The sequence below is a fragment of the Poromitra crassiceps genome (genome assembly GCF_964638095.1).
Source record: "Poromitra crassiceps genome assembly, chromosome: 1".
Classification (NCBI taxonomy): domain Eukaryota; kingdom Metazoa; phylum Chordata; class Actinopteri; order Beryciformes; family Melamphaidae; genus Poromitra; species Poromitra crassiceps.
This window is the reverse complement of record NC_139623.1, coordinates 81,925,031-81,948,960: the sequence shown is the minus strand read 5'-3', so window position 1 is coordinate 81,948,960 and position 23,930 is coordinate 81,925,031. Positions and strand designations below refer to the sequence as shown.

Below are 23,930 nucleotides of genomic sequence, written 5' to 3'. Positions count from 1 at the left end.
GGTACTATGGAGAACCCAACACTTAATCTATTGATAGTATCTCATGTTATCTCCACATGGCCATCTTAGCCCAAATGATCATAATCAATCAGCCATAGCCAATGGTCAGTGTTTTTGGCAAGATTGATAGAAAATATATGCAACAACATGAGAATAGGCTACTAAGTAGCACAACTGATCAAAATAGAAATAATTGTAATGTTAAGTATTTTAATGGTACAGCATGGCACAACTGATGTATTTCATACAAGTTGATTGCATATCTTACAGTCACAACACATCTTGGGCGCTAATCTATAACACCAAAATTTGAGTTTTAAGATATAGGAGATCAATTCACAATATTCTGTCCTCACACATAAATAGTCATTTCATTCACAAAATCCACTTTGACATCAAAGATAAATGGATTCACAATGTATTCTCCCACTACAATCATCATTCTACATGGTTTGCATTATGAAATATACCATCCTGTCAGCAAAACATATGTCATAGAGAGTAATGGAGGGACTTTATAGTTTTCTGATCCATTGCCACATGCTGGTGTAGATTTTGAATAATAAGAACTGGGTCTCACACCATGGCGTACAAATAACACAGGTTTCCACTTTCAAAATGCGTGCAATGTGTACGCTAAAGTCAATTTGTGTGCAGTTGATACGCGCCGAGACTAGAGACTGGTCAAGCCACTGCGAGCCGCCGCTCAGTGGCGTGAGGCCGTTTCCTGGTTGAAAACAGCACTGTGTTTCTTGGTTATGTTTAGGCAACTAAAACAACTTGGTTGAGTTTAGGCAACTAAAACAACTTGGTTAAGGTTAGGGTTATGTTTGGGATTAAAAACGGTTAAAAACAGGACATATCTGGACTCCCAACGGGATACGTCAGGACTCGAACTGACTCTCTCGCGACAAGGAAGTTCTGCGACAAGGACGCTGCCGCAGCTCCAATCAACCCACCCTGTCTCCCTTACTTGTCAATGGACTATTTCAATATAAGACTCGGGCGATCTCTGGCGGTCGTGGCCAAAGCCTAATTGGTGTATCCACTGCACGCAATTTGAAAGTGGAAAGTCGTGTTGTTTGTACGCAGACTGAAGAGAACAGGCTGATAATAAACTGTAATTAGTTGCTCTGATCAAGGCAGAACAATCAGGGAGTAAATAGATCAGCTCTCCTCTGGTTAAAGCTAACCGGTTGACCTACTGTCCACTAGTCAAGCGGAGACAGAGAATTTACATTCACACACATTTAATTCCAGATATTATCAGAAGTAGACCTTAATCCTGACAAGTGGGGCCTAGCTATGTGTGGAAACCTTTGCAATGACATTGTTACGACAAATGAAGGAATACATTGCAACTTAAGCAGTAAAATAAGATAAAAAATAGATTATGTCCCTGATGCGTCCCTGATGCTTTTTTTCTTCAAGAAAACAATTGTATTAGTCAGCCTCTCCTTAAAAAAAAACCCAGTCTGGGTCCAACGCTCCCACAAAATTACAGGCTAATCACCAAGATCCCTTAACTAAAGTCCTTTAGAAAGTGCTTTCAAATCATTCTTGGATGTGGTGGAAAACAATAACATTCTAAATAACTTTTATTCCTGTTTTCGTACGCTACACACAATGCTGAATCAGCTCTTCTCAGGGTCTCTAATAGCTAATCAATAATGCATGCTGCTTCTGGAGAGAGCTCGATTTTGCTCCCACATGACCATTGATACGACTGAACATGGTTTCCTCCTTGAAATGCTTAGGAGGTGGTTGGGTGTTCTTGGATCTGCCATTGATTGGGTTGCATCATATCTATTAAGTACAACATTTTCTGTATCATCCGCTCCACTGATGTGCAGAGTCCCCCAGGGATATATTCTTGGTCCTATTCTATTTTCATTGTATTGTCTGCTTCCCTAGAGGCATATGATTTGTCATTTTAATTGCATTTTTTATCACTGTTAGTTATGCAGACGATACACAGGTTTATCTATCATTAAAACGTAATAATCTTAACAGATTAACTATTTTGCAAGATTAAAGCTATTATTAAAGATATGGCATGGCACAAACGTTTGACCAACAAAAGTTTGACCAATTTAATAAATTATTGTCATTGGACCACAGCAACAAGCAATATTTGGCAGAGTATTGGTCCAATGAATCATTGACAGTGGTGGTGTAGTTAGGGATTGTTTGTTGTTGGTCATGATTAACGGTCCGCATCAACAGGGCTGAATCATTGACAGTGGTGGTGTAGTCAGGAATGTCATACCGAACCGACCTGGATAGCTAGGCTTAGATAGTGAGGTAATATGCAGTTGTGCGGTGGTAGCATGGAGGGGGGTGTTTCCAGGACGCTGGATTACACCGTTAAGCCTTCTTGAGGTGTCGTGGGCCTAACTTAACGAAACGTCGGTGAAGGAAGGTGCCCACTTGAAAACCCCAATGACATGCTTCATACTGCTGTTGGCTAGGGTAGGTAACTGGTGATTTGTGTCTTGTTTATTAGTTTGTTAGCCTGTTAGCTTGTTTTATTCTGGATTGGGCTTCTAAATGTGTTTTTCCTCGGATTTTGGCACAAGGGATAGTAACATCTTGTCCTGTGTATTAATTAATACATTAACATCCAGTATTATGAAGTGAGCCTTGCTTCTTCCAATTAAGAAACATCGCATAAAAAAAATCCAGTTTTGATGTTTCATGATTTTCAGAATCTACCTTCTTTGGCTACCACTCAAATATAGATCCGTTTAAAAAAAAATCTTGATCACCTACAAGGCTTTGCATGGTGAGCCTCTAACTTATATTACTGAGTTCTTTTGTCCTTTGTCAGGTCCTCTGAACAGGGCATATTAAGCTGTTCCAAAGCCCAATTTGAAAACAAAAGGTGATGGTGCCTTCACTCTGGAACATACTCCTTTAACTGTGACTGGTCATCTCAGTCTCTGGTTTTAACATATTATATTATACACATTACAGCCACATTTTCTGTCAGACAATCTCTACAGTATGTGATGTGTTGTGCTGTGCCTTATGCAGTGGTGGATGAAGTACCTGAAAGCCACACTTGAGTAAACGTACAGATATGTTACCAGAAAATGACTTTGGTACAAGTTAAAGTCACCTATTAGAATATTACTTGATATTACTAACTTGAGTCTTAAAGCATCTGATATTTACTGTACATAAGTATCAAAATACATTTGAAATTAAATGTACAAGTAAATGCTGTTAATAAAAAGCAAGCAGTCGTCATCGTCATCAATGTTCATGTCCATCTGACATGCCTGGACTTGAGTAGAAATCTTCTTTTTGAGTTTTATAGTGGTTGGCAAACAACGTTATGGTGCATTACCACCACCAAATGGAATGGAGTGTGGATCATGATCAACATAACTTAAAAGCTAGGAGGAATGATTCGCCAACCTGCCTGCTTGCAGGCTACCAAATTTCTTCATGTTTTATTTTGTAGTAACAAGTAATGAAGATGCTTTGGGGAAAGATAATGGAGTAAAAATATACATTTTATTTAGGAAATATAGTGGAGTAAAAGTGAAAGTTGACAAACATATAAATACTCAAGTAAAGTACAGATACTCCCAAAAATACTTAAGTACTGTAACAAAGCATTATTACTTTGTTACATTACACAACTGGCCTTATGTAAAGGATGAATTTTGGGTCTTGTCTTCATCTGTTTCATGTTTGAAAATATGAAGCACTTTGTGATTCTAGACAGCTGTAATTCAATTACGTTTATTTACTTACTTTGTTACTTTTGTGTACATTCTGTCGTACAAATAATATCTGGACTCAAAGATTTGTGAATGTAAATTCTCTTGCTTGTCTGACTGGCAGGCAGCTGGTCTCCTGGTTAGTTAATGCTGACATTTTGGGCTTCTTCAAGTCTTTTTCTGTTTCTGCTCTCTCCCATGTTCCTTCTTCTTTTCCTCACAGGAGGTTAGGAAAGAAGAAGAGTATGAGCCAGGAGCATGGAGATCACAGCACTGATGGTCAGGAGGACAACCAGAGGTGTAAGGTTACAACTCGAGCTCACAGCTGTCAAAAGAAACGAACAAGTAACAAATGTCAGGAGTTATAACCAAGTATTCAGCTCCCTTTTTGCACATTTTCTTGCGCAAAAAAAAAGTACATTCATTTAGGATTTCCTCATCCGGGGTCTGTGAATCCAACTCTTGCCTCAAGTCCCGCTGAAGTCTAGTGAGTTTCTTGCCGACTCCTTTGTCTACCTGGCTATTGTCTACCAGGAATCACCGCGCACCGGGGCCATTTTCCCGTGACTATCGACTTGTTTACAACAACGGATGAGGAGCTACTCGAAATTGAAGAGCGGACGAGGAGAGAGAGAGCAACAACAGGCTAGGGACGAACAAGCGCTGCATGGCCGAGAACAGAGGAGGAATGCTGATTCACAGACCCCGGATGAGGAAACCAAGGCTTCCTGAAGCTGGGAGGAGGAGACTAGATGGATTCACGTTCATTTATGGATGATATATTATGAGGATATGAACCGCTACGTTGCAGAAAATACGTTATTTACAGTGTGTACTACGTATGCCCCGCTTTCGTCCGTTCTGGCCAGGTCGGACTCTACTCTGACCTAGAATATCTTCTATGGCGATCAGAATGAAACCAAAGTTCTCTGGGTGAGCAAAACATCATATTTTAAGCTGGAAATAAGGTCCGGGGTGTACAAAAATGGAATTCTCCTTTAAATTCCAATACACTTTGATATAAAAGAGAGAAAGAGAGATTTTAGTACAAAGATCCCAAATTAATACATTTTGAGTAAATTTTGCAGTGCCAGCAAATGTGCAAGAACAGTTACATAGCCACTGTTTACTACTAGGAAAATTTCCTAAGTGGGACATGTGACTGAGGTTCTTGTAATAATCACACAAATTGCAATCTACTAGAAAGGATCTTATACAGTGCTATAATAATTTGTAGAAGTTGGTGTTGCAAAGTGTTGGTGTTCGGCAGGCAAAATGGTGAGATTTACATATCATTTTTGAATGAATAGTCATTCGGAGTTGGCCATTTTGGTGATGTAGCATGTTTTTTCCTGTGCAAAGCTTTCATGGATATATACATGTATAATTTCAAACAATGACTGACTGTATACTGGTCTCTGGCAGTGACATTAAATCATTCACAACTATTCCAATACCTCTTTCAATCCCTTGCTCCTGAGTCACTGGGGTGAATCATTAGTCCCAATTGGCTCAGAAGATTAGTTCAGAAGGAACAAGATACTCTCAAATTGCACATCACCGCTGGACGGTGGAGAGACAGTGGCCTCGGGAATGTATCACCCTGATCTTTACCAGGTGAATTGTGAATGCTTTGATTGTGACTTGATGTGGCACGTGACTTGTTGGCTGTGTGTGTGTGCGTGCGTGTGTGCGTGCGCACAATTACCCCGACAGCTTTTGCCATCTCGTTGCAGCATTCCAGTCACACAGCTGCAGACAGGCCCAGTACCTTTACTGGTGCACATCTGCTCACACCCTCCATTGTTGGCTTCACACCAGTCCGCTTCTGAGAAAGAAAATGTTTCCTCAGAAATTAGCAAAATTCTCGCTTAGTTTTTTTCTAGGAAATGTTATGTATGTATGTATGTATGTATGTATGTATGTATGTATGTATGTATGTATGTATGTATGTATGTATGTATGCATGTATGCATGCATGTATGCATGTATGTATTTATTTATTCCCCATAAATCTATATATCTATCTCTTTTTCTTGTGTTGTGACCATCTGGATACAACTCTGAGAGCCACTGATTTGCATGAGTGTTTTTTTATGCCTCCGCCGGCGATAGCCAGGCCGGAAGCATTATGGTTTCGGGTTGTCCGTCCGTCCCGTCCGGCCATTTTCTAGCCTGTTAACGCATTATCTCAGTAACGCACTCTCTCCCCCTCAGCCGCTGAAATAGTCATCCATGCCTTCATCACCTCCAGACTAGATTACTGCAACAACATTCTCTATGGCCTCCCTTCCACTGTTCTCCGTAAACTGCAATATGTCCAAAACTCAGCTGCCCGATTACTCACCCACTCCCGCTCCAGAGAACACATCACACCCATCCTCCAACATCTCCACTGGCTCCCCAGTCAGTACCGCATCCACTTCAAAATCCTCCTCATCACCTACAGTACAAAGCCCTCAATAATCTGGCCCCCTCTTACCTAACAGATCTCCTCCAGCGCCACTTCCCCACCCGCCGTCTCCGCTCTGCTGATGCCAACCTCCTCACCCCCATCACCAAAACCAAGCACCGCACCACGGGGGACAGAGCCTTTGCCATCGCTGCCCCAACCCTCTGGAACTCTCTGCCCCTCAACATCAGAAACTCAGACTCACTCACCTCCTTCAAAAACCAACTCAAATCCCACCTCTTCAAAACAGCCTACAATATCTGACTTTTACCTCTAACCACCATTCCATCTCTGCAATCTATTGATTTGTATTTGTTTTGTATCTGTATTTGTTCTTGTTATTTAGTTTGTTTACTGTATTACTTTTCTATGTATTGTAAAGCGTCTTTGAGTTCCCCAGAAAAGCGCTATATAAAACATATTTATTATTATTATTATTAGGGGTCCAAGCACGAAGTGCGTGGATCCCTATTGTATCTGTTCCGATTATTATTATTTATTTTTTTCTTCTTCTCCGGTAAAACTGTATGTACAGCAGAAACTGTAAGGCTCAGCATAGCCAGACTGGGCACATAGATTGTAAATGTGCCTCACTACTCAGAAACAAAAAATGACCCATATCGGCCAGATGGTGGCGCTATAACAGACCATTTCGCGTTATGGTCCATATCTTCTGAACCGTGTGTCCTATACTCAAAATTTCACTTCTCAGGGATTCCTTGGATCAATACGCATCTATCCATATAGGCCCCGCCCATTTGCGTGTGCCTAGATTTTCCGCCATTTTGAATTTTATCAAAAACCTACTTTTGCGAACTCCTCCTAGACCGTTTGGCCAAATCACACGGGAATTTTTCTGGGACATCTATGGACTACCCCGACCTAAAGTTATTAAAGGATTTTGGATACGTGAAACCGTTTTGAAATGATAAATGTCTAAACTTTTGTGTATTTGCTTTTGTTCTTTTCCTACCCTAAAAGTGTGTGGATCTCAGAAACCATACACCCCCCATCACCCAAACTTTCCACACAGGTTCACGACATCACCCACTACTCAGAGTAAAAAAATTACACCAATCCACCAGACGGTGGCGCTATAACAGCCAATTTCACGTTTGTCGGTCCATAACTTCTGAACTGCGAGCTGTAGAATCAAAATTCCACATCTACTGGTTTCCCTGGAGCATCATGTATCTAACCCACTAGGCCACGCCCATTTCTGTGTGGTAGATTTTCCGCCATTTTGAATTTTATCAAAAACCTACTTTTGCGAGCTCCTCCTAGACCGTTTGGCCAAATCACACAAAACTTTTTTCTGGGTCATCTATGGACTACCCCGACCTAAGGTTATTAAAGGGTTTTGGATACGTGAAACTGTTTTGAAATGATAAATCTCGAAACTTTTAATGAAACACACGCCAACACTAAATTGCCCACAACTCATTAACCGGTCAATTACAACTACTGCTGCTACTACTGCTACCACTCCCACTACTACCAACACTACTACTACTACTATTACTACTTCTGCTACTATTACTACTACTACTACTACTACTACTACTACTGGAAGTTGGAATGTAGCATTTTGAGTGGGGTTAATGTGTTTTGGGGTTCTGCATCTGCTGTAACATAATACACAGTTGGTTTAGATGTCACACAGTAATGCCCGATCCACAAAGACTTGACACCCACGTTTGAATAAAAACAAGTTTATGCCATAATAAGGTTACATCCGTGCCTCGTCATTGCTGTGGAAGGATGGTGTAGGGGTAAAGTAGCAGACCCCAAAGCTGGAGGTCTTGGGTTCAAACCACGGCCAGGTAACTGTTTTATTTTTTGAAAATGTAGAATAAACGTTAATCTGGATATAATTATGTATAACGCTGCTGAATACACACTGTGTACATAGCAGAATAACTGAATATGCCTATTCATGGTAATGTCATATTTCGACGTCATCTTGACATTCCTGTGTAGATGTCTAAATGATCCTCAAATCGGCTGTGATTTGGCCTAGTCCTGGACGTCACTGAAAGATGATATCAGAACATCATCATGATGTAATTGTGTTTGCTGGGAGCCTTCTTTCAGATGAGAGAGGAAAAACATTCCAATACATTATTGTGTCTTCACATGTGAAAGGTCCAAAAAGAGAATTCAATCTGAATTATCCTTGTCACTCATGTGCTCATTGTAACAGCACAACCCACACCAATTAGTTCAAACACCTCCATTCAGGGCATACTTTTAATGTAAAGTGGTGCATTATGTGTGTAATACAAAAATGTCCTTAATGGTAAATGGACTGCATGACAAGCTGCCATGCAGGGTGCTGGCTATAGTCACCAAAAGCAATTTCAGGGATAAACCCCATCAACCTCCTGTAGTGGACGCCACTACGCCCTATGGTTTGATGTGTGTGTGGGAAAGACACAATGACAACTGAAAATTCTGATTTCAGAACACAAAAGCTCCATCATGAGACAAGAACTAACCTCTCCTGTTGCAAAACACGTTCTTGAACACAGCCACGCAATCTCCAGCTAACATTTCCAAGATATTGAAAAAGTTCATGAAACACCGCAAAATAAGGAGGCAGCATGTGGGGTTTTAATTACTGTTACTGACTTAGCTGTCTGAAGTTGAAAGTTTTTCATCCCACATGGGGTTTGAACTTTGAGCGGCAATGGTCTTTAGTTAGCATAAGTCATGTGCTTTACCAAGTGAGCTATCCAGACTGTTGTATTTAACTTTGTAGACCATATTATATGTATCTGCAGAGCCAGAGAAGTACTTGTCGTATTGACAGTATGTTCTACCCAAATACCACTTTCTGTCCAGATACTTAAAGGGATATTGTACACAAAAACTGCTTTCTATCCAAGTACTACTTCAAGTTTCAAGACATCACCCACTACTCAGAGGAAAAAATTACACCAATCTACCAGATGGTGGCGCTATAACAGCCAACCACCACTACTACTGCTGCTGCTGCTACTACTACTACTACTATTGGCTACTAGTGGCGGCTGTGGCTCAGGAGGTAGAGTGGGTTGTCCACTAATTAGAAGGTTGGTGGTTCGTTCCCCGGCTCCTCCAGTCCGCACGTCGAAGTGTCCTTGGGCAAGACACTGAATCCCAAATTGCTCCCGATGGCTGTGGCAGCTGGCCGCCTTCGGTGTGTGAATGGGTGAATGTAGGCACATTGTAAAGCGCTTTGGATAAAAGCGCTATATAAATGCAGTCCATTTACCATTTACCATTTACTATTCTTAGTACTTCTGCTGCTACTACTGCTACCACTCCCACTACTACCAACACTATTACTACTACTGCTACTACTACTACTACTAGTACTGCTTGGAAACCGTCAGGTCACCGGATCTCAACCAAACTTTGTTTACTTGTGCATATACCAAGTCTGAATCAATGTGCACTATCTGACATATACCCCCCAAGTCACCGGAAGCTTGGACCCCGCATCGCCGCTTGCGGCTATATTTATTATTATTATTATTATTTACGCCTTGACGGAATTTCTTCACATTTTCCTCAAACGTCCGAGTCTGGACAGACATGAATGTCGACTGCTCACTGACTGCTCAGTCTGAGCACTGCTCACTTGTTGGCGGAGGCATATATTCTTACAATGTAGATATTACTGCTTAAGGAAATGGAATCTAGAAATTTTCAAAATTTCGAATTGTTAAGGGAGAGTTTACTTGTCTGTTAAAGAGATTATCAGATCAATTTAAACTACAATACCAGCCTTCGTTGTCATGTTTTTGTTGTGTATGAAACAGTCATTAACCATTAGCTCTGCTTTAATTAAAAATATATAATTTAATTTTTATTTAATTTTAAAGTGAGCATCCTTACCTCTCCTTCTGATGGGTCCCACAGATAATATGTGCTCTTTGTGGTCACTGTCCTCTGAGTACATTCTTCTGTTGTGCGGACAGTTCTGTATGTACGATGTGCATAGATTAATACACAGTGGGCATATTTATATGAACACTTTTCTATTAAATGCAGACTTTTGTAGACATCAGTGATCCTCACCACTTTGCAAGCATTTGTTTCTGAATCACACAGGGAAACGTCACAGTGGAGGTGGACCTCTTCATAATCCCCGATGAACTTGAACACCGTAACGTGGAAGCGGCAGGTGAGAGACACACCGTTCTCTGCCATGCCAATAGTGCTGTCCTTGATGTTTGGACACCTAAAGAGAGGGGCAAATATTAAAGAAATACACAAAGTTGATTGATTGTTGAGATGATTGTTGTTCAGCCTACCTGTTAAGTGACAGGCTAATGAATGAATGAATGGTTTATTTCGAACATTAACATAAAAGACAATATCAAAAATAATAAGTATAATAATAATACACAATAAATTACTAATAACATTCATCCCGGTGTTACACATATAGTACATATACCCCCCGTAAAGCTTTGGCGCCCCCGAGTGGGGGTTCCAACCCCAGTTTGGGTACCAGTGGAGTACGTGGTTCCACAAATCAATATTAAATCAGCAGCAAGAGAAATCCTTCCCTATGGGTCGCAGGGACAAACTCTTATCATGTGGAGCCCTAATGTGCCCTAATGCGTGTGTATTTTGGCGTTTGAGAAGCACTGACTTAGCCTACCCTCTCTCTATGATGATATAGCGCAGACGGTCGCTGCTGTAGCGGGATGGCGTGGCCCAGCACATGTTCACTATGAGGATGAGCTGGTTTTCGTCGGCCCCCTCCACAAAGACGCCCACGAAGAGGATGTCCCGCGTGCTCAGGACCACCTCGCCCTCCCTGTACGGCTGGCGGTACGAGGAGTTCTTATACAGCGCCATCTTGGTGATGAAGTTCCCTTCCTGAGTTGGTAAAGTGAGGTTGATCACACTGGAGTACGGTGAGAGAGAGGAGAGGGCAGTTATGATAAAAGCAGAAATCTACACATTTTAAGACGCTTGTGTGACTGTGGTCTGTAAAAATAGAAAAACTAGGGGAGACCAGGGACAATCGTAACATTTAAAATTGCACCAATCACAAACAAGACAGAACCATGGAACTCTTTATGCTCTATGAATAATAATAATAATAATAATAATAATAATAATAATAATAATAATAATAATAATAATAATAATAATAATAATCATGTTTTTATATTTGTATAATTAAGAATAATTAATTAAAATGAATTATACTGTTTTAATTAAACTGAATTAATTGTCGAATTGATATTAAATTGTTTTAACTATATCTATATTCTTGGGAGTATATTGTGGTCCTTTGTATTTATATGAAGGTATTATCACCCCTGCATGTGGGGAGAGATGTAACATTTGACTTCTATTGTTTCAATCAATATTGTGACTAACATTGCTTGTAAAAACATTTGATGACTGTTAACAAGTAGAAGACAAATACAAGTTACCTACATAAACATTTTATCCAAATAGTTAAAGAGGTTTTTGAGCAATGACATTTTCAAAACATTTTTTCTTTTTTTTTCTTTTTTTTTTTTACAATTGCCTCCGGTCTCCCCTAAATGTAATTCCAGATTTCTGGAAGTTGCTTAAAGTTGCATAGAGCATGATGTTGCATTCATGTCCTATGGGAATATCCAGTAAAAAGCAAGGCGGTTAAAAGTGTTCCACACATTCAGAATAGTTTGAAGTCCCCAAGATGCCATGTATGAAGTTTTCAGTTGATTTTGGTTGCCACGTTATTTTTGTGTTGTGATCACAAAATTACATGTGAGGTATGATCATTCATTGTGTTTGTTTTACTTGAAAGAAAGATTAATATACTTAGTAATCGGTATCCATTGTCAGACTCCTAAGTCTGACAATGGAACTGAGAAGAAGTTCTGAAACTCATCTCATCAAACCGTGCCACCTCCTGCCCTCTTGACCCCATCCCTTCCTCCCTGCTTCAATCCATCTCCCCTGACATCTCCCCCTTTCTCACTTCCCTCATTAATTCCTCTCTATCCTCTGGTGTCTTTCCGACTGCACTTAAGACTGCACGGGTGAAACCCCTACTGAAAAAACCATCCCTCGACCCCACTGTCATTCAGAACTACCGTCCCGTCTCTCTCCTGTCATTCATTTCCAAAACACTCGAACGTGCAGTATCAAATCAACTTTCCACTCATCTCTTTCATAACAACCTATCCGATCCTCTCCAATCTGGTTTCAAACCCGCCCACTCCACCGAAACTGCACTCCTCTCCGTCACTCAGTCTCTTCTTTCCGCCAAAGCTGCCTCCCTCTCCTCAGTTCTCATTCTTCTCGACCTATCTGCTGCATTCGACACCGTCAACCACCAAATTCTCCTCACTACTCTCTCCGACCTGGGTATCACTGGCTCTGCACTCTCTTGGTTCTCTTCCTATCTCTCCCACCGCTCCTATCAGGTCTCCTGGAGAGGATCCCTTTCGACCCCCTGCACTCTTTCCACGGGTGTCCCTCAGGGTTCTGTCCTTGGTCCTTTTCTCTTCCTTCTTTACATGACTTCACTCCGCCACGTAATCACATCCCATGGTTTTTCATATCACTCATATGCCGACGACACCCAACTGTTCCTTTCCTTCCCCCCCTCTGACACTCAAATTCAATCACGGATCTCGGCTTGCCTCACAGACATTAGCACTTGGATGTCCAACCACCACCTCAAACTCAACATTGCAAAAACCGAGCTTCTCCTTTTCCCTGCCAAAGACTGTCCTGTAACTGACCTCTCCATCTCCTTCAACAACACTACTGTCTTCCCCTCACAAACAGCTAGAAACCTCGGAGTCACTCTTGATAACCAACTGTCCTTCACTTCCCACATCGCAGCAATAGCCCGGTCCTGCAGATTCGCACTTTATAACATTCGTAAAATTCGCCCGTTCCTCTCCAGACAAGCAGCTCAACTCCTCATTCAGTCACTCATTCTGTCACGTCTGGACTACTGCAACGTTTTACTGGCCGGTCTCCCTATTTCTGCCACTCAACCACTCCAACTTATACAAAATGCTGCAGCCCGTCTAGTCTTCAACCTACCAAAATTCTCCCACATCACCCCGCTTTTCCATGAACTTCACTGGCTTCCCATCACTGCACGGATCAAATTCAAAACACTTGTTCTGGCCTACTCATCAGTTCACCTCACAGCTCCACCATACCTACAACCTATGGTCAAGTTCCAGAGCCCTCATCGCACACTCCGACCCTCCACCAGCTCAGCACGCCTTGCCCCTCCCCCCCCACGTGGTTTTAACAGCTCCCGATCACGACTTTTTCCCCATCTTGCACCAAAATGGTGGAACGAGCTCCCCTCCGCAATAAGAACGGCCAAATCACTACTCATTTTCAAAAAACAGTTAAAAACACATCTTTTCAGTCTTCATGTTGCCCCCCTGTAAACCCTCTCTAGCTCCACCCTCTATTGTCCTATGCTCTTTTGTTTGTAAATATATTTTAATTTAAATTGCTGTTTTTACATTTTTGCTGTACTGTGTTGTAATCCTGTTGTATGTCGCTTTGGATAAAGGCGTCTGCTAAATATCAATAAAGTAAAGTAAAGTAAAGTAAAGTAAGTAGCACATACAAGCTGGGTGGTGTTTCCAAGTAGGAGACTGGTATCTACCATCTTTCCCATGGGATGTGAATGCAGCAATGAAACTATGCTCCATCTGACCTGAGCATGGGTTTGAGGACAGTCTCCAGCGAGATCTTCAGGTCCAGTTCATAGGCACAGGAAAACTCGACGTTGATGGTCTTGTCTCTGGTGATGACGTTCCCGGTGTTGTTCACACTCTCTATCCACACAGTGTTTTTGTACATGATGTGTGTGCCGTTTGACTGTCGGAGTGGTGAGCGGACATATGGAAAATTCAGAAAACAAAGAAGAAGAAGAAACTTTGAAAAAGGACATGCAACATAAAATGTATTGGCTTAACTGAGCTAGAAAGCCAGCGTGGTCACCAGAATAAAATGTTGGCATTGTACATTTTTGCAATCCACAGATACGTAGAATATCAATGTTTTTAACAAAAAATATGTCACATATTAACATTTCTAGATAGGTGTATCCACCTTATTTTTGAATGCCCCGCTGTAAGATAATTTCTGTCTAGAACGTGACTGATTGTTGCAGCTGGCAAATTTCCTGGAAAAAAAAACAGTTGCTTGTCACAATAAATAACACTCGTTTGACGACTTATTTGAGGGAATGTAATAATTGTATCTATCACATCCGCTATTTCTGTTGCTCTATGAACAACTCGGGATATTTATAGATGAGATTTTTGCCAAGCTGGACATGCTACGGGCTACAGTATGTTGTGTCTGTGTCAGCAACGTAACGGGGGGTGGGGGTTGGGAGGATTACACCGGAAGAAGCACCCATATTTCACGTAAGGCATCATGGCAGCTAGAAATAAGGTGGATATCAATATTATAGAGTCTGCTATTGAAATAGTATGTTGTGGTTGGGGTGGATGGAGGGCATAAAACACTTGCCTTTCAGACCAGGGAACCGTGTTCCGCGTCCCAGTGTGTTCAAAGTCTGTTTCATCTGTAAGTCACATTTAACGTTTTTGGTATTTAAGGCTAACGCAAACCATAATCCTCACCTTACCCAAGTTGTTTTTAGTTGCCTAAACATAACCAATGTTATTTTACTTGCCTAAATATTACCAAAGTTGTTGAAGTTGTTTATTTGCTTTTAACGTTGGAAAGGGGGCAAGGTTTTCAAATTAACCACCATTTCGTTTCAAATTTGAGTTGAGATTGTACTATCCATGGTTTGCAGAAACACAAAATGACAACATTTTAGAAGCGTAAAGTGCAGACGTTTTGTTACGTTGAGATTGTACAGTACATATCCTTGGTTTGCAGACACGTAAATTACCAACGTTTTATTCTGGCGACTGGGTTGAGAAAGCCTACAGTATATGAATCAATATAAGGTGTCTGACCGCTACAATGGAGCCGCAGTGTCCCTTGGTGTTGTTGATGCGGAAGGAGATGAAGTCCTCGCCCTCGATACCTGCACAGTGCTGGTCGTTAATCCTCACGTCCTCTCTCTCGAAGCCCAGCTGGAAGAGCTTACACTTGGAGATGGAAACCTCCATCTGGGCGTGTTTACAGATCACCTCTGCCTGGATGGGGTCGTCTTCACCTGGGACAGACACAGACAGACGGGATATTACATCACATAGCAAAATCATTCAGACTACATAGTAGAGTTAGCCTGGTAAACCAGCCGGTCACGTGAACTCACATTTCATTTCGTTCTGCGAGACCGTCTGGCCCCAAGCTTTCTCCCAATGTATTGCAGTGGGCGGAGGTTGGGCGGGTGTACTTGCCTTGACAGACAACTCCTTCAGCCAATCAGCGTCGGATCCAGTCAAACCCAAATCCACTCGGGAGAATGGCAAAAGCATATTTTCCACCGAGGAACTGTGGCGATACTCCTGTACTTGTTTAATTGTTGTTATAGAGTCTAATTCTGCAATAACTGCACTTTATGGCTGTTTAAACTAGACGAAGATTGACATTACTCCTCGAGGCGGACAGGCAGGCAGGCGGCCATTATTGTTTTGTTAGTGCAGTGCTAGTGGCGTTCCTGATTGGCCAACTTGCGCTGTCAATCACAGGGCATTGGCTCATCCGCTTTGCAGCTTCTGCTTAACACCCTCCCAGGCCTTGGGGCCAGACCGTCTCGCAGAACCAAATGAAATGTGAGTTCACATGATGGGCTGGTTTACCAGGCTATTCCACTTGGATTATTTTTTTCCCTTTTCATGAAAATTTTAAAATTTTGCTATATTGATTTAATGAATATCACCACAAAGGCTATCGTCAGCTTCAAATAAAAAAATATCAGTTTTGGCTTTCAAACACGTGAGGTCTCCAGACCATAGTTCAAGCAGAAGGCCACTCACGCGTAATCCGATCTCAACGTGGTCAAAAAATCCTAGTATGACGTCTGCTATGACGTCAAACATGACGTCAGTTAATCCTCATATATATAGCAAGGGTTCTACGTCACCTCTCTCTCTCTGGCCGATCATAGCAGCAGCAGCCCACGGCAGTCCATCTCCCTTGAAGCCGGCCTCCGAAGCGTTGTTTTGCACCAGATCCGCAGACCGAATCAGCACCCACAAGCCTTCTCTACCCGTGGATATTCCCATTCCTGGCATGTCGAGTTCAGTCATCGGTCCCCTGTCCCGGACCGGCCACGGAGCGTACTTGCCTTCCGAGGTGTCTGACGAAGACGTTGGCGAAGCGACCGGACCACAGGCTGCCAGCATAGCCCCCCGCGCGCCACTGCGACGGCCCCGGTAGGAGAGCAGAAGACGAAGCGCCGCGCCGCGGACGCCCAAGAACGCGTGCGAGCGTGCCGGAGGGAGAGGCCGATCGGCGCGGACGTGCGAGAGGCCGCGGGCGAAGACCAGTAGAGGCAGCCGCCCCGAGAGCCGGGAGCCGCTGGGGAAATGCAGGCCGCGGGGCCGCCGCGAGACGCCACGTACTTCCTGGTCGCACTGACCTCCAGGCCGCCGGGCAGATTCACGGTGATTGACGGGAACCGGCTTGGAGAAGCGCTGAAGCCGGAGCGCCGTGGCATCTCGGGCACTCTGGGCAGACCGAAAGGTCCATGGGGCGAACGGTTCATTCTGGCGGCAACAGCTGAAATGTAGTGCAATTTGCTTTCCCTTCCAAATCCAGCGACGTAAAATAATCCATTCACGAAAAGAATAAGCACTCCCAGGAATTCATGGACGATAAAAGTTTAACGTTACATGCAGTCAAGCAGAAAGTCGCACTCGGCAGTAAAACTCGCATCCATGTAACGTTAACCCATCGGGTGTCCTGTTCTTTCTGTCACGAAGACTATAATCCACCAGATCACATGACGTTTTTCATCAAGTCTTTAATCCACCGTCACACTTCAGGACATCCTCTTAATCCAAAACAGAGTGTGAAAAGTAGCCGTCTCTCTCCTTGTCGTGGTGTTTGTGAAACGGAGGTTCACGGTAACCAGAGACCTTTTATCGTAAAGATGCGACAGCACACAGCCAATCCGCCATTTTGGAGACTAAGCTTCTGCCCCAGCAAGGAGCCGTATTTCAGGCCAAAATGGCAGCAGCGCTGTTTTCAAAAAGGCACTATATACTCTTGCCTTCTCATTCTCAATTATCTTTGCTGTTACACGCAGCTGAGTTTGTTTATTTTCTACCTCTGGGTCCCCAGTGACCCCATGTGACTGATGGTGACTGATAAATTAAATTAGGAAGCTTCTGTGATGATGACAATGATAATTTCTTAACTTTAGCCGATCTGAGGGGGTTTATTTGAACAACAATCTTAAAAAACAACTCCACTATCACCCCCCTTCCTGGAGCCCGACGACACCTTCATAATACCAGACTCGCTCTGTTAGTCGTCTTGGACATGGACGAGGGGACGTTAGGTTTCATAGTGGACGGACATGACCTAGGGGTGGCGTTCGGAGGACTTAAGGGCAGGAAGGTGTACCCCGCAGTGAGCGCCGTGTGGGGACACTGCGAAATACGAATCCGGTACATAAACGGACTCGATCCGGATCCCCTCCCTCTGATGGACCTGTGCAGGCGCTCCGTGCGAGCGGCTCTAGGAAGGGACCGCTTGAGCGGAATCCACGGACTGCCCCTGCCCGCCTCTCTCAAGAGCTACCTGCTCTACCAAGGACGGGGTTGACGACCACAGCACACCGAGCATACCCCGGAGGACCAGTCACCCGTGGACGCGAAAGGACCCATGAGGAAAGTATCAGTACTTCAGCATTTAAACGGGCAATCTACCAGTCCAGTCCCGCAAAGGGCAATTTAAGGCACGAACACTGCAAACAAGCTGTACTCTGTACACATCCAAAAAAAACAAACAATACAAAACAATAAATACAATAAATGACACTGATAAAGCAAGATCCCTGATTACAGTGTATCCAACACCACAAAGGAATATAGGTGTCAGATCAATACAAATTAATTTCAGCCAATACAATCCAAGTACATATTAGACTTGTTCAAGGGTTCAAATCAAAAGGTCAAGGTACAGACCTAGTCTAGATAAACTGACCACTTCTCGTACTGTGGCTGTTCACCAGTCGAATGGCCTCTGGAACCAAACCAAACTTCCTCCTGCTTGTTTCACAGGCAGGCTGTCTAAAGCGCTTTCCTGATGGCATTAAGTCAAAACAGACATGAAGGACACGCGCGGAGTCATTGATTACCTCGTGCGCTTTCTTGAGCACTCGTGCACTAAACTGTACTAGGGATCTCTGTGTTTTGCCTATAATGCCTATAATCAGACGTATTCTCATCTCTTTAATACTCCGTCTGCCCGCAACGGCCCGCCCCACCAAACAGAAATACTGTCTTACATTGCTCTGAAAACACCACATGTACCGTAGGTGTCCCTCGGGCTTTGACTAAATAAAGCGAAGCTGACTGACAAGTTATTTGGCCTGTGATCTGACTATTCTACCCAGCGGGCATCTCAGCCTGCCTATCTCCGACGCCTAAGCGGAAATCGCTTCTAGCAAATGGCCAGCGGGAGTCACAATAATAATAATAATTATAATAATAATAATTACAACAATAATAATAATAACCACGCAAGGGGCCATTCTAACACCCCTGGCCCACGGAGCTTGTCTGAGCATCAGCTAGAATGAGTGTTACTGCATAACTTCGGACCAAAGCCAGACGGCCCAGGGAATGCTGACGTCTTTCCGTGTTAAGCTACCCGGTCTTAATACACCACCTCCTGTTCTTAACGAATTTCAAAGTAAAATGCCTCTGGCATTTCTTCAGAAGCAGAATCAGAATGACTTAATGATCCCCGAGGGGAAATCGGGACAGGTTACGGTAGCTCGCTCACAGTACACACATAGCTTAAAATAAAATAAACAGTAGTAAATGCAACGCAAATGCAATATTAAGCAATAAGCAGAAAAAAAAAAAAAAAAAAAAAAAAACACAACATAGCATAGAATAACTAGTAAATGCGCTAGAAGCAAAAATAAGTGGAATGTCTAAGTAGCAAAATACAAAACACGTCAGGTAAGTATACATTCCGTGTCAATTATCATTATTGCACCCTGGACTATATTAAGTCGGCTTGCCCTATACGCCACACGTGGCTCAGCCAGGCACAGTTAACCTATCGGCTGGCTCAGTCTCAGGGAGACTGAGCGTCTCCGAGGTGCTCTGTAAGAGAGGCATTAAATAGACTAATGGCCACAGGCAGGAATGATTTCCTGTGCCTCTCCGTACTGCATCTAGGTGGAATCAGTCTCTCACTGAACGTACTCCTGCGTTCGACTAGCACGCCGTGGAGTGGGCGCGAGTCATCGTTCACGATGGAGCGTAGCCTGGACAACGTTCTCTTCTCTGACACCGCAGCCAGAGAGCCCCGCTGCCCCAGCACACAATAGCATACAGGAAGGCACTAGCCCCCTTCTGCCCTTTCTCGTTCATGGCTCACTACGTCAAGCTCAGGCCTCGGACCGGCCCCTCGGCTCCCCTGCTCCTCATCGCACCCTGTCACCACACGACAAGATCCCGGTTCACCCTGCACCTCAAGCAGACGCTCCAGCAATGCAACCCCCGACGAAGGACTACTCCAGCCACTCCTTCAGGATCGGAGCGACCACCTCGGCCGCCGAGCAAGGAGTGCCCTCCGCCTCCCTCCAGCAAACGGGCCGCTGGCCCTCATCGGCACATCGTCATCGCCCGGAACAATTCCCCCTTCTGCCCCTTCTCGTCCATGGCTCACTACGTCAGGCTCAGGCCTCGGACCGGCCCCTCGGCCCCCCTGTTCCTCATCGCACCTTGTCACCACATGACAAGATCCTGGTTCACCCTGCACCTCAAGCAAACGCTCCAGCAATGCAACCTCCCGACAAAGAACTACTCCAGCCACTCCTTCAGGATCGGAGCGGCCACCTCGGCCGCCGAGCAAGGAGTGTCCTCCGCCTCCCTCCAGCAAATGGGCCGCTGGTCGTCATCGGCATTCTCCAGCTACATCCGCCCGGAGCAGGCGGCCATACTGGCGGCCCAAAGAACCCTCCTCCCTTAAATCGGTGAGCATGGCAACAAACAATGTCCCGGACTTCCGTGCCGATGAAGAAAATGTCTCGTTGGTGGTGGCTCCCCGAAAGCACGGCGCCAGCAAGGCGCAGTAAACTCCCCGGCTCATTTTTGGGGGGGGAAAGAGAAAGAGAGAGCAGAAAGTCAGGGTAGTCGCGCCAAGGCAGCCAAGTAGGCCAAGCCGGGAAGCGCCAAGCTAAATTCTAATGTACCAAGATCGAAGGCCCGACCGAGTTGGGAGCGCCGGCCGCAAATAGCTGTAAGTCGCTAAAAAGGTCGAAGGCCGGAAAAGTACAATCGCGAAGCGCCAAGGCGGCCAGGTAGGCTAAGCTGGGAAGCGCTATCGCGAGGTGCCCGACCGAGTTGGGAGCGCCAGCCGCAAATAGCTGTAAGTCGCTAAAAAGGTCGAAGGCAGGAAAAGTACAATCGTGAAGCGCCAAGGCGGCCAGGTAGGCTAAGCCGGGAAGCGCTATCGCGAGGTGCCCGACCGAGTTGGGAGCGCCAGCCGCAAATAGCTGTAAGTCGCTAAAAAGGTCGAAGGCAGGAAAAGTACAATCGTGAAGCGCCAAGGCGGCCAGGTAGGCTAAGCTGGGAAGCGCTATCGCGAGGTGCCCGACCGAGTTGGGAGCGCCAGCCGCAAATAGCTGTAAGTCGCTAAAAAGGTCGAAGGCAGGAAAAGCAAGATCGAAGGCCCGACCAAGTTGGGAGCGCCAGCCGCAAATAGCTGTAAGTCGCTAAAAAGGTCGAAGGCCGGAAAGTACGATCGCGAAGCGCCAAGGCGGCCAGGTAGGCCAAGCTGGGAAGCGCTATCGCGAGGTGCCCGACCGAGTTGGGAGCGCCAGCCGCAAATAGCTGTAAGTCGCTAAAAAGGTCGAAGGCCGGAATAGTGCAATCAACTACTGGCGCCTGCAGATCTCAATTAACCTCCGGTAATCAGATCTTCCTTTTGGGGGATCTCCTAGCCCATGCAGGCGCCCTCCTCTGCCTCAAGAGCAGCGCCACTGGCCAATGGAGTCAAGCGCCAAAGCATTTGCCATGCACGCCGATTGCTAAATAAAGTTTGTCTAATCCTACCAACTGGCCTCTCCTGATTGAAGTGAGGTCTCCAGACCATAGTTCAAGCAGAAGGCCACTCACGCGTAATCCGATCTCAACGTGGTCAAAAAATCCTAGTATGACGTCTGCTATGACGTCAAACATGACGTCAGTTAATCCTCATATATATAGCAAGGGTTCTACGTCACCTCTCTCTCTCTGGCCGATCATAGCAGCAGCAGCCCACGGCAGTCCATCTCCCTTGAAGCCGGCCTCCGAAGCGTTGTTTTGCCCCACCCACCTCCCCAGTCCACCACCAACGAGTCTTGACTCCCGATCCCCCACGGGGGGGGGATCTCCTAGCCCATGCAGGCGCCCTCCTCTGCCTCAAGAGCAGCGCCACTGGCCAATGGAGTCAAGCGCCAAAGCATTTGCCATGCACGCCGATTGCTAAATAAAGTTTGTCTAATCCTACCAACTGGCCTCTCCTGATTGAAGTCATATTGGTTGAAACCTACAACTTAATAGCATTTGCTTGAATTGTGTATTACTTGGTAAAGATGAGATAAAAATTGGTTTTATGAATATGACTCCCTTTCTCCCTTACACCTCCCCATCGCATATGAAGCACTCACCGCCAGGGCTGCTGGGTAGCTCCGGACAGCCACACAGGTCGCCTCCATTCTCCTGCTCACACGTCTTGTTTGTGCAGATCTCTCCTGCACAGGGGTCGAAGATCCATTCTGCTAAAGACAGGTCCACGCACAATGTTAGCTGTCACACACAAGGCATACAACTCATAAACTTGCAACTGTGTAGTTAATGACATGATATAAAGTGAGTGTAATGCAATGCCTTTCTAAATGTACAACTGGGCTGACTCAAAAAATAATTTATTAAATAATTAATCAAATAAATAAATAAATACCGGTACATAAATAAATAAATAAATAAATAAATAAATAAATAAATAAATAAATAAATTAATTAATTAATTAATTAATTAATAACTTACTAAATAAATAAATAAGTAAATAAATAAATAAACAAATTAATTAATTATATGGAAAGATTTGTAACAAGAAAATGATAATGGTCTTAATTGTAATGCATCACAATGCATTTCAAATAAAGTGTTCCCTCTCACTCCTCTGGCCCTGCCATGCCATGTATCTACTTGTGTGGCTAACATTGTAACAAGATGCAACTTTTTCACATCAAAGTATTGTGTGTTGTATGGGTGTGGAACCATGGCCAGCAGTGAGCTAGCTGTGGCTATCAGAGCAGACAGTGTCTGTATCCATTTTAGACAAGAACCACAAGCGAATGGCCCCAAATTATATCAAACAGCTCATCAAGATCTGACATCATATGGGAAAGGAGTCTATCTGTGGTACAACTCTGCTTAGTTAATAGCAGACACCAGCTGATCCAATTCAAAGTCGCTCACCGTCTTCACTATTCCAAGCAGAAATTACACAAGATCTTGCCCTCTGTCTCACCATTGTGCGACAGGTGTCAAGTGTCAGAGGGCACATTATCTCATGCCTTTTGGTTCTGCCCTTCACTAACAGGATTCTGGGCCAAAATATTTGACAGGTACTCTAAGGTCTACAAAATAACCCTTCAGCCAGAGGCAGAACTTGCCATCTTCGGAGTCCTCTCTGAATTTCCCTACAGCTGTGCAGCAGTCTCTGACGCAGGGGACAACTGTTGCCAAGAAACTCATCCTGAAGGAATGGAAATCCCCCTCTTCACCTTCTTTTCAAATGTGGTTGACGGACATGACCTCGGTTATACGGATGGAGAGACTTAAGGGCCCTATCGTCATACGGCGCTATTTTTTGCGCAGCTGTTTGCGCACCTCTTATGCTATCTTCCCTGCGTCTTAAGCTATCGTCTGCCTCCACCATCCCACTTTGCGCTGGAGCACAGACACAGGTGTAGGCGTGGCCCAGGCGTGTCCGTGCGCCTCTTAGCCTATCATCTGCCTCCCGCAAGTGTCATTTTGCGCTCTGGCGAAGATACCATCGCCATGTTCCGAGCGTAAACACAGGTTAGCGCAAAAAAAAACACTACGTCTAAGCGCTATGGGGCGCACACAGTATTCTCCGCGCAGTGGAGGAAATCCTCGCTTGGATACATTACGCACGGCATGGATGTCACTCTCTCCAACACCTTGCGCGCGCACAAACTCTTCCCTCCTCAGAATGCCACGTTGATTTTCAACTATAGCCTACATTGCAGAAAAAACACCTTGATTTAAAAATTTTAATTTGTTTGTCTGGTTTTATTAGGCTACATAATTCCCAACCATACAGGTCTGTGGTGTAACAGTAGATTACTTTAGGTATGAGAAAAGGTGGGAGAAAATAAAAAGCAAATGCTGATCTTTTCCAACCATTAGGCTACATTTAATAACACCGCAAGCCCTCTCCACTTCCCTCGTCGGGGAGAGAAAGAGAGAAAGAGAGAGAGAGATATGGGGCATACTCTCGGCCTATAACGTTACCTAGCTCAACTTAACTGCCTCATCTCCTAGTAATAGCCAGTGACCTAGGCCTAGCTACTGCAAAA

General features: G+C 44.3%; 1 protein-coding gene across 1 annotated transcript in view; it reads right to left on the bottom strand.

Moving 5' to 3' along the window:
- Nucleotides 1-3,958: 3,958 nt before the first annotated feature.
- tecta (tectorin alpha) overlaps nt 3,959-23,930 on the bottom strand; it is a gene marked incomplete at both ends in the record, with an annotated part of 50,870 nt that continues 30,898 nt past the window's right edge. The window contains 8 exons of the mRNA XM_083642389.1: nt 3,959-4,056; nt 5,440-5,559; nt 10,066-10,150; nt 10,249-10,411; nt 10,838-11,086; nt 13,877-14,040; nt 15,159-15,361; nt 21,989-22,099. Coding sequence (XP_083498515.1) covers nt 3,959-4,056; nt 5,440-5,559; nt 10,066-10,150; nt 10,249-10,411; nt 10,838-11,086; nt 13,877-14,040; nt 15,159-15,361; nt 21,989-22,099 — 1,193 coding nt within the window. The remainder of the gene's footprint in view (nt 4,057-5,439; nt 5,560-10,065; nt 10,151-10,248; nt 10,412-10,837; nt 11,087-13,876; nt 14,041-15,158; nt 15,362-21,988; nt 22,100-23,930) is intronic.